The 12,281-nt window shown below is 25.5% G+C and overlaps 1 protein-coding gene and 1 long non-coding RNA gene across 2 annotated transcripts; both read right to left on the bottom strand.

The window, feature by feature from the left end:
- Window positions 1-8,355: 8,355 nt before the first annotated feature.
- Window positions 8,356-9,838, bottom strand: LOC115714968 (uncharacterized). The gene is made up of 2 exons (XR_004011153.2): window positions 9,526-9,838; window positions 8,356-9,325 (listed from the first exon to the last, which is right to left on the bottom strand). It is a non-coding gene; the product is annotated as an uncharacterized LOC115714968 (long non-coding RNA).
- Window positions 9,839-10,449: 611 nt separating this feature from the next.
- On the bottom strand, window positions 10,450-10,983 carry LOC115717471 (RNA-binding protein 1-like). Its single transcript, XM_030646456.2, has one exon. The coding sequence runs from the start codon at window positions 10,981-10,983 to the stop codon at window positions 10,450-10,452; it is 534 nt and encodes a 177-aa protein (XP_030502316.2).
- Between the last annotated feature and the right edge of the window lie 1,298 nt (window positions 10,984-12,281).

Raw genomic sequence — 12,281 nt, 5'->3', positions numbered from 1 at the left:
TGAAGGGTAGGATGGCGGGTTCAACCCGAAACCCGGTATTCCTAAAAACTCAACCTGCGAACAAACCCGAAGGGTACCGGGTTGAACCCGACCCGCCCGAACATTTTTTCAAAAAAAAAAATTTACGGGTTCACCGGTTCGGGTTTGGGCGGGTTGCTTGGGTTCGGGTCGAACCCGATAGAAATGTTCAGCCCTACTTTGAACCATATTTTCGACATGTTAAATTTTTTTGAATTCCTCAAAATTTTGCAGGAAGCTTTAAATAACTACAACGTCCACAAACATGAAAAAAATTAGACTAAAAAATTATTCTAGATTTTGAAACAGATTGAGGTCTACTGATACACCCCTTTTAGGAGGTGCATTGTAAAATTTTCCAAAACTATTTTCTTATTATTTTCTTCTTCTTCTTCGTCAAACCCTACACCCAATTTCTTTGCTACACGTTGAGCCAAAAAAAAACCTTGCTGCACCCAATGGATTGTGCCCTCTCTCTCAGTTCATTCTTCTTCTTCTTCGATATTTTTTCAGATCTTCATAGTAGAACAAGCCGCCACCACCACCACGAAAGTCGCAATCTCAGACCAATACCAAGCCACGATCTTTCATTCTTCGTTGTTCCTCTCTCTCTCGATCACTTTCTTCTCACTCATCCCACTACCCCATAACAATGGCGTTGCCAATTCGAGAACGAGGAGGAGGAGAAGGATGAACTATAAATAAGTTAATTACTAATCCATATCTCATTTTCCGAATATTACATGATCATGTAGAAATCTCTCTATTCATCTTATTATAAACCAATAAATATATTGATTTCAAAACACATAATAAGTTAGGCAGATTTTAGAGAATATGTAGAAAAGTGTGAATTCATTTTAAATGCACACCATACGAATAACAAAGTAACAATAAATACTTATAATTATTAATTGTTTGCTTGATACTTAATTATTTGGTAGAAATTTTTATTTTATTGACTTGGCTTGAATATTGTGCAGCAGAGAGAGAGAGAGAGAGAACGAGCAGCGATATGATTGCGATGGTGGTGGTTGTAGTAGTGGCAGTGGTGTGGCTGCGGTGGTTATTTCTAGTGGTGCAATGGTGTGGTTGTTCTGGTGGTGGATTGTGGTGATTTTTTTTAGGGTGGTATTGATGGTAAAGAAGGGAGAGAGAGTAAGAAAAAAAATGAATTTCTCAAAAGATTTTGATGAAATATATTTTATTATAATCTATTTGGCAAGAGATCTAATATGGTAATTAAGTAAATTAATTGGGTAGCAAATGAACTAAAGATTGGAGACATTTAGGTGATAAGTTAAAGAATCACGAAACAAGTAATGATCACATAGTTAACATGAGTGCTTGGATTGATTTGGATCAATTGAGATTATCAAAGAATAAAATAATTGATAAAGATGCTCAAGAAAGACTTAATAAATAGAAAGAACATTGGAGAAATGTTTTAGTAAGAATAAGTACAATTGTCAAATATCTAGCTAAAAACAATTTGGCCTTTGGAGGATGTAATAAAAAAGATCTATCAAGAAAATAATAGTAACTTTTTGAGCTTAATGGAAATGATTGTTGAATTTGATCCAATAATACAAGAATATGTTCGACGTATTTAAAATAGTGAAATTCATAATCATTATTTGGGACATAATATTCAAAATGAGTTGATACAATTGTTAGCAAATGAAGTGAAAAATATAATTTCAAAATAGATTAAAGTAGCTAAATATTTTTTCAATTTTACTTGATTTTACTCCTGATGTAAGCCATCAAGAACAAATGTCTCTCATATTGAGGTGTATAGATATTTCATCTAGTGCAATAATAGTGGGAGATTTTTTTTTGTTGGGATTTTTGAATGTGGAGGATACTTTAGGAAAATGATTTTTTGATGAACTTGCAAAAGAAATTGAAAAATTGAAACTTGAGGTCAATGATATAAGAGGGCAAGGGTATGATAATGAGTCTAGCATGAAAGGAAAGTACAAAGGTGTACAAAAAAAGATTATTACATATAAATTCTAGAGCATTATATACACCTTGCGGTTGTCATAACCTTAATTTAGTGATTTGTGATGTTGTTAATTCTTGTGTTAAAGCTAGATCTATTTTTGGTATTTTACAACGCATATATATATTTATATATATTCATTATTCTCTTTTTCAACCAAACGACGGGCAATATTAAAAATAATACTTTTACTGTGAAATTATTATCTCAAACTCGTTGGGAAAGTCACATATAGTGTTAAGGTAATTATATCTCAAGCTCTAAATATAAGAGATGCTTTACTTGAACTTGCAAAAATAAGTGAGCATCCTAAAATAAAGAGTGAAGCTTCAAGTTTAGTAAATTATGAATTAGAGAATTTAAATTTTTGTTGGGCATGACCATTTGGTATGATATTTTATTTCCTATAAACTCAATTAGTAAACATTTACAAAGTAATAAGAACATGGACATTGACAAGGCTATAAGAGATTTGAATACCTCCTTTCTTATTTTGAAGATTATAGGAAAAATAGATTTGCAGTTGCTATGAATTCAACTAAAAAATTGCAATTGAGATGGGAATAGAGCTTAAATTTTGTGAAAATGATTAATTCGTAGGAAAAATCAATTTGATAAAAATGTTGATGTTGATATAATTAAATCCACTGAAGAATCATTTCGAATTGATTATTTTTTAACTTGATTGACCAAATTATTTGTTCACTTAAAAATAGGTTTGAACAATTTTAAGTGTATGAAAATATTTTTAATTTTTTGTTCAACATGAAGAAACTAATAGTATTGGATGGAGATGGTTTGAAAGATCACTTTTTAAATCTTGAGGATGTTTTGAAATATAATGGATTGTCTGATATTGATGGTTTAGATTTGTTTTCAGAATTAAAAGTATCGAGGAAAATTTTTCCAAATAAAAATAGTAACTTAATTGAAATACTTGATTACATAAAAAATATTGGTTCCTTTTCAAATGCATTCATTGCTTATCGAATTTTTTAAAATTAAAATTGATAAAATCATATTTAAGATCACTCATGTTGCGTGAACGATTGAGTGAATTAGCTATGTTGTCTATCGAAAAAAAAATTGTTAAATAAACTTCATTACGACGATTTGATTAGCAAATTTGCCTCTCAAAAAATAAGAAAGACACATTTTTAAATAATTCATTTGTTGCTATATCTTTTTTATTAGGCCATAGGGCCGGATTGCCTTCGTCTAAATCAACCGTAATCACTGTGCCAGCTTTAGCCCCCAAGATTTTGCCATTAACAATGGAGAAATAGTCTCTCGGGAGATTAAAAATGTGTAACCAGATTCTAACATGTTCAAACATGTCAAAATGCTCCTTCTTTGGTGCCCATGCTTTCAAGATAAAAGTGTATCCACGTACACACCAAGGACCATGTTCAAGAGCCCAAGAGTGATTTTTCAGTGCTTAAAAATCCTAACTCAAAACAGTTATGGTTGTTGGCACCATCATTCAAAGCTACAACAGTCGCAGAATATTATTTTCACATTTTAGTGTTAAAAGTAATTGCTCGGGACAACTTCCTTAACACACGACCTCCTTTACCATCAATACATGTTAGACTATAAAATATTATAAGGGCTTCTTAGTAATTTGTAATTGATGGAGAAGCCCATCTATATATTTATATAATTCTGTTGTTAAGCACAATAATGTGGCAGTTTAATATTTTAGGATTCTAATTTTCAAAATTTGTGGTTTTTTCTAATTTTTCTTATGTAATAATAATAAAAGGATGTATAATCTATCTAACAAACTAATAATAATTAATAAGTATTTTATTTTATTAGTTGTTAATTTTAAAAACTATTCACCTTCTCACGTTATCATAAACGTTATCATAATAAATGATATTTTTAGTACATTCTAATTAATAAAAATAATAATTAATTTTAAAAACTATTCACTTTCTCACGTTATCATAATAAATGATATTTTTATTTTTTAGTACATTCTAATTAATAAAAATAATAATTTATAGATCAACTTTTCTATGGAACCCAACGTTACACTTTATTATAGAAACTTCAAAGAATCAGTTTAAAAACATATAGTAACTATTATGAATTTTAATATATTAATTATTATTTATTATTTAATATATGTAATTATACTTTATTATTTATTAATTAATTTTTTATTCTATTTTCCTTATTTATTTAGCTTTTTATTTGCCTATATATATGAGGATATTATTGTAATCTTCATTATTATGGAGTTTATGATGAAAACATTTTCCCATTCATTAGACACATTCAATATATATAATATAGTTATTATTATATTAAAATAGTTTTGTAGTGATACGTTTTGGAGTATTAAGTTATTTTTAACAAAAATCATTTTAGAAGTTACAAAGTCATTTGAAAAGTTTTATTTGTTGTAACGTTTTGTGCTAACTATTATCTATAAATCTCAACAAACACTAATAATATCACCACTAACCTATCTTTCTAAAATTATTTTTCTTCTCTCTATACCAAAGTTTTCTATGTACTCCAAAAGAAAAAGAATTAAAACATTACTGCAGACCATTTTTTCTAAATGCTTGGGCTCTTTGGATTTCTCAAAAGTTGACCTAATATTCAATTTTTAAAAGGTAATTTTTTTTATTAATTAGATATCTCAAAGATAATGAAGCCTTTTTTTTAATTTTTTTTTTCATTTTTAGTTCTTCTATTTTTTGTAGGGCTACTAAATTATGCAATTTTTCGATACTAATTTTTTTTCTTCATATATGTGTATATAATTTTTTTTTGCTAGACGAAGATTGGTCCTCGAGTAAAAAATAAAAGTGAGTTTCACTGCAAGATCCATCCGTCAAGCATAGATAAAAGTTGGCTTTAGTAATCCAACAATGCCAATGGAAGGGCATAAGATTTAGGGCTTGGGCCAACTCCATATGTCTATATATTTTTGTCATTGATTAAGAATTTTATATTTTTATTCTTCTCGAAAAGAAAAAATATATTGATATTCATTTATTATAATTATTTGTTACTTTTCTTTATAATAGATGAGAGATATTCACACTTTAGATATTTTTATTTTCCTAGCTATTTGTTGTAATAATACTTAATTATTATATATTTTCTAACTGATTTAAAATTTATATATAGATATATATTCAGATTGAATTTTAATTATTTTTAACATTACTAAAATAATAATATAATGTATATTGTGAGCCAAATACCAGTTCACAAATTATATGTTGGTATTTATTAAATTCAAATATTTATATTTAAATGTATATATATTTCAATTCAAATATTAATTGTACACTGTTACATTGAATTTGTTAGGTTATTATGTAGTAAAACAAGAAAACAGTATAAAAATTATTATCAAGTGAAAAAAAGAAATCATTACATGTTTATAAGGTTTTTTTTATTGTTTGAATAGAAAAAAATATTTATCTTTTTTAATTAAGTGAAAAATAATCAAATTAAGATCAACTATAAAATAAAAAAAAAATTATAATTTTTTTCAAATCTATATATCTATATAATTCTGTTGTTAAGCACAATGATGTGGCAGTTTAATGTGGCGGCCTAACTATTTAGAATTTCAATTTTTTTATTTTCTGAGTTTTTATAATTTTATTTATTAGTACAAGAAAAAATATATTTTATTTTAATTAATTAATAATTAATAAAAGAACAAGGTAACAACCCATATGGATAGGTCCATTACGAAAAAAATATACACGTTATAATAATAAAAATAAATTAAAATAATGACTGCATTAATTTTTACTAAATTTAAACAGTCCATATATATAGGGAATATTAATAGTATTATAATATGGTTGTTTAACATATAATTAAATTGGACGTTAGAAAGTAATTAACCATTCTTATGGTCTCAAATTCATTTTAAGAGTCTCTTAAACTCTCACACCACTGTTATTTTTGTGTATATATATACCTATCTCACAGTTGATGTTTTTGTTAATCATCACTCATTTTCCTAGCGAAGGTTACCACCAGTGAACACCACACCACCGTTAACCAAGTTTGCATCACTTTAATTTTTTTTCCTGATGTGTAAAATATATCACTCTCTTTCTTAACATCTCTTAGCTTCAAATTTTCTTTTTTCTAATTTGATGTGGCTTCATGATTTCTGTAAATTTATTCTTATTGCTTTTTATCATTGATGAGTATTTACATCAACATATTTTAATTTTATTTGAGTTGACTGTTCATGTGATATACAAAAGTATATATTGAAAGGCATGAATATGATAATTTTGGTTTTGAATATTGTTATTTTATTATTTTTAGTTAATTATAATGTTGTAGATCATAAGAAGGTTTCGACATTAAGTGATTATCATAATTGTTTTTAGATCTCAAGTTTCCAATTTTTGGAGATGCATCGAAATGATTATGTTATGTATATGTGAGATCAAGTTTATTGGATTTCTTTAAATAAAAAGTATATTGAAATTATTTAAAGAAAATGATAAAAACTAAGATTTATGATATTATTTTTTTTAATCTTTTCCGAAAAGAAATAAAATTTAGTAAAATAACTATTTATATTATAAAAAAAATTAACATATTAAATTAAAATTTGATATGATTCTATTATTTAATTATTATCAAACAAGAATGTTAATTTTTCATAATATAAATTGGAAAAAATCTATGTATATTTATAATTCTGTTGTTAGAATAGGTGACGTAGAGCTCTAGCTTTTCAAGAAACTAATTTTTTTATTTTTTTATTATATTAAATAAATTTATTTGCTCTTTCTTATTTATTACGAGGATTAATAAATTATTAATATTAATAATAATGAAGATTAATAAGAAAAAAAACTGTTAAGAATTAATATCATTAATATTAATAATAATATAATTTTTTTTAAAAAAAAAATATAATAATATAGATTGATAAGAAAAGAAACTATTAAAAATTAATAACAAATGTTCATTTTTTTTAATTGAGAAACACTTTTTTTCTCTCTTTTTCTTTTTATCAATATATATGAAAAGATATATAATATACCTTGAAAGGTCTATTAAATGTTCATTAGAGAAGGTTTTCTCAATTTCTATTAAAAAACAAAATATGAAAGGTTTTATAATGAACATATTTTACTATACATAAAAAGTTAAGCCATCTACCTTTATTTAAAAAGTCATATATAAAAGAAAGTACAACATATTTCATTTAGCATTCTCTATACATTATATTTTATGTAATTACCTGTCTTTATTTATTAACAATGTTGTATTTTTCATTTTATAACACTCACTATTATTATTATTATAGATTTTTTTTTTCTCTAAAAAATCAATAGACTATTTTAGAATAAAAAAACACATTAATTTTTTATTAGTAAAAAAAACATAAACAAAATATTTGAATAGTTTACATTAATTTTGTAACATTCTAAACTTGGCATCTTAAAAATAAAATAAAATAATAATAATAATAATAATAATAATAATAATAATAATAATAATAATAAAAAGATATGCTTATTCGCTAATTTTTTCTTATTAAGTTTTGTATTTTTTGTTTTTTAATGCTCTTTATTAGTGCAAGTTATAAAAGATAATGAACTGTCTTTGTAATTTTTTTTTTTATTTTAAATTATTTATTTTGTGGTTGATTTAGTTTGAAGTAATTTCTTTTAAAAAATATTAATCTTTTACATATCTTAACAAATAATTATACGTGCAATTTATATAACAAACTTATGATAATAATAATAATAATAATTCAATTAAATAATGTGACTTAATATTTTAACATATTAAGATTATAATTTTTAGTATTTTTTTTACAGTACATTAACATATTAATATGCTAATAATTTTTTTAATATATTAAATATAAATTTTATTTTTATAACATAAATAAAAAGTTTTTAAACATCGTTACCTAGTAAATATGTAATTGTGTAGCTTTTATTGAATGTGGAAATAGCAAAATAGAGTCTGTTGCACGCTCTTTTATTTTATATGTGTGTAAAATAGATTGTTTGAATACTATTTTTTATATTGTAAATTATTCCAACAAATAAGAGGTGCATCAGTGTATTTTTTTGGGTGCATTATAAGATCACTCAATAATTTTAATTTTATTTTTAAATTTTTTTATCATTTATTTTTAATGTTATTAATTTTAGATATTTTCTATTATTTTTTACAATTATTTAAATAATAAAATAACTGGACGGACCAATAAAAACCCATTTATATCCTTGTGCACACTGTGCCAAAAAGATTGAGTAGGAAAGAATAGAGAGTTTAGCCCCTACAAAATGTAAATAAAACATGAGTAATTTGCGGCATAAATACCTAAGTTTTATGCCGAGTAGCAGATAAATACCTAAGTCGTATTTTTGGCGGTAAAAATACCTTCCGTCACTAGTGTGGAACTTCCGTAGGTACCTGGCCGTTATGTGCCAGGTTAATGTCCACGTGTTATTCTTTGATTAGTCCACGTCATTTAATTTATATATTTTATTTAAAAAATTAATTTAAATATTTAAAAAGTATTTTAAAATTAAAAATATCATTAAAAAAAGTAAAAATTAAATTACAATTAAACATAATTTATTAAAAAAAAACTAAATGACATACTTAAAATAAAATTAAATACATTTAATATATTCATTCATGTTCATCCATTGCTCCCGAACCCAGATAATTTTTAATCCCAATTCAAATTCATCCATTGTTCTTCCCCAATTTTTTTTTTTACTCAGATCCCATTTAAACCTTTAGCAACATCAAATGCTGTCGAAAACCTCATCACTCACCAGCATCTATCTAGCAAAATCAAATTGACAACAAAAATCGGACCACTAAGAAAACCCAGAAAAACTTGAATAATAATAAAAAAAAAACCCAGAAAAAATAATACAAACATTCCTAAAAAATCCTTAATGATGAACAAAGAAACCTGTAATACATCCAGTAAAAAAAATCAAACCATAATGGTCCCGTCGATGACCAGATCTCCGCCAAGCCAAGTATTCTGTCGAACTCACCCATATCTCCCTCACACTTCGCATAGAGTAAAACAGAGAGAAGGATACCGCAGGGAGAGAGAAAATAGATAGTTTTCAAGATGGTGAAGTCCGTTGGAGCCATAGACGGCCGGAGTTGCTCCGTCCGACTCTGAGCAGGGAGAACCATAGCCGAACTTTCACGCGTGTATTGAGGCTGCAAAATGGAACTGCCCCCAACTCGAACACTCTCCTCAGTTTTAGAGGCTAACATCTTTTTCCTCTACAAAAGTTCCTGTTAAAAAAAAACACTCCTTTCAAGGGACTGTAAAATCAAAGCCAAACTTTCATCAAAACCACAACTTTTTAGATTAAAAACATCACATTCTCTCAAAACAGAATAAGAAGAAGGAGAAGAAGAAGACCTGAAGCAAAATGGGGAAAATAAATTAGGGTTTTTAATAGAGAAATGGGATAGAGATGTAGGGGAATGACCTTTCAATTTTCTCTATGCAAAGAAGACGATGAACCCCATGATCAAGGGAGAACGTACCCCCTTTACCCAAACAAATATAATATCATTAAACAACTCTTCACATAGAAGAAGAAGGGCAGGAAGAAGAAGAGGACTATGAAAGGGGATGATTCAATTTTCTTTTGTGTTTATTTGTTAGTTTTAGGTTTTGGGTTTTAATTAATGATTTATTTTATTTTAATTTAATTAAAATATAAATATTAAATATTTATTACTTTATTTTGATTTTAAACTATTTTGATTTTATTTTTAATTTTTAAATTGATTTACAAATAAAACTTAAAAATTAAATGATCTGGACTAATCACATAGTGACACGTGGACACTAACATGGCACATAACGGCCAGGTACCTACGAAAGTTCCACACTAGTAACGGAAGGTATTTTTACCGCCAAAAATACGACTTAAGTATTTATCTGCTACTCGGCATAAAACTTAAGTATTTATGCCGCAAATTACTCATAAAACATTAAAAAACTATTTTTGAAAATTCTGCTTAATTTAATTCATAAATTGAGCGAAATAGTTTTTGGTGTGTTATTTTTTATTTTTGCATAATTATATTTTATATATATAAAATATCTACACATGATTTCACAAATTTTATATTTTAAACTATCTAACTAAAATATTTAGTATATTATATTACACATTATAAATTTATTTATTTATTTACATCACAAAAGTATATACTTGCAGGTGCAAGCTTTAATATATGATCTTAAAAAAAAATAGCATCAACAATAAAACTATTATCATATGATGAAAAACAATATTATGAAAAATAATTTATTAATTATTAAAAATTAAAAAGACATGACATAAATGGGAACAAAACAACATTAAATTTTCAATTAAAATTATTTCCACTACTTAATGTATTTAATTGGGATTGTAAATTCCCATATTCATAGAATTCTGCCCATGCCCATGTACATACGGATATTGGTTAGGAATCATAAAATTAACTCCTATATTCTTTCCATATTGATATGGATATGGAGTAGGAATCATAGAATTATAATAAGGCATCCAATAATTGGGATGAACCTCAAATGGGTTGGGATTGGGATAATAAATTTGAGAAGCCAAATTGGGAAGAGATTGGTTCAAGTTGTTTGCCGTGGTAGGAATGTTTCTATTCTTTCTATTTGTCTTCACTTCAGCCATCTTTACCTCTATTTGTTTTTCTTTCAGATTATAAAACTTATTTTCCAACACTTTTTCTACAGCTTCTTCAGAATCAAAAGTCACAAACCCGAAGCCTCTACCTTTGTCAGTTATCTTTTCACGAAGAATTTCTATAGTTACCACAGTTCCGAAATCACTAAAATATGTCTTCAATTCAGCTTCTTCAATTTGATGAGGGAGACCCCCAATAAAAATCTTCTTCTTGTTGAAACGCGTAGATTCCATGATGAAATGAAATAGTTAGAAGCTTTAATTTAATACTTACTAGCACACAAACAACAATCTTAATGTTTGAAAGTTGAAACAAAAATGAATGAATGAATGAGTAGTTTGCTTTTCATAATTTTATGAGGTACGTGTGTGTTTATATAGAGGAGTATTTGACTCCTATGTGGAATAGGCTTATACAAAATAATAATAAAAAAAAAAGATGTAAATATATTTATATTTGAATTAGTACATACTTGAGGTTCAAATTAGAATTAAGAAAAAAATTGTATCGGTGACAGTTAAAGATATTTTATAGTATTGATTTTTTATTATATATTTATTTGTCGTAAATAAGTTTTATCTTTTAAGGGTCTTTTTATTTTTTCAAATAATACATTTAATTATTATTAAAAAAAAAGTAAGCAAAAATTAATTGACTCCTAGAATAGAATTATACAAAATATATTTATATTTTAATTAGTATTTCAGGTTTAAATTACTACACAAATTTGTTTCGATGAAATGATCAGTTCTTGAGACTTTATTTTGTCATTACACAAAAATCAAAATCATTGAGCTAATGTTATTGATTCAATTCCTCATTGTTGAACTTGAAACTTTTATTAATTGATAAAATAATACAACGATGTATTCCAATCTACATATATATTTTAAAATATATATACATATAATTAATATTTTAATATAAAAAATAATAATTTAAAAATCTAAATACACATAATATAGATATAGATTAAATATTTATTCAATTTTTGTAAGATTTTTTTTTAATTGAATCTATAAGAAAATATAATGTAAAATAAAATAAAATATTTTTTTTATACATACTACCTTCTGCATTTGGAATGTTGCTATGGGATTGTTAGCAACTGTTAGATGAGTTGAAAAATGTTTCTTTAAGTTTTGTTAAGCGTTCTGCTAATAAGATTGTGCATTTTCTTGGGCATAGTTCTTGTTATTCGCCAGTTCGTATTTTCTATTCTAATGATTCTCCTTTGGAATTATTAGACATTGTAATGGTTGATTCCTTATTTTAATAAAACGCCATTTTTCATTTGATAAAAAATATTTCTCTATACATACTAGTACAATATATTTTTTTTTCTAGAATTTATTATTTATTATTTTATTTATTTTAATTTGTTGTTAGAGATATAAAATAACTAATTTAATTTATTTTTGTAGTTAGTCATGTAAAAAAAATAATTTAATATTAAAAAATAAATAATCTAAAATATAATTTTTTTTCTAGAATTTATTATTTTTTGTTTTATTTATTTTAATGGAGTACA

Source organism: Cannabis sativa, chromosome 5 (assembly GCF_029168945.1).
Source record: "Cannabis sativa cultivar Pink pepper isolate KNU-18-1 chromosome 5, ASM2916894v1, whole genome shotgun sequence".
In the NCBI taxonomy this organism is placed as follows: domain Eukaryota; kingdom Viridiplantae; phylum Streptophyta; class Magnoliopsida; order Rosales; family Cannabaceae; genus Cannabis; species Cannabis sativa.
The sequence above is the reverse complement of the archived record's forward strand: the minus strand, read 5'-3'. Positions and strand labels throughout refer to the sequence as shown.

Bases quoted from the DNA above. Each gene is read 5' to 3' on its own strand.
- LOC115717471 (XM_030646456.2), bottom strand. From the start codon at position 10,983: ATGGAATCTACGCGTTTCAACAAGAAGAAGATTTTTATTGGGGGTCTC.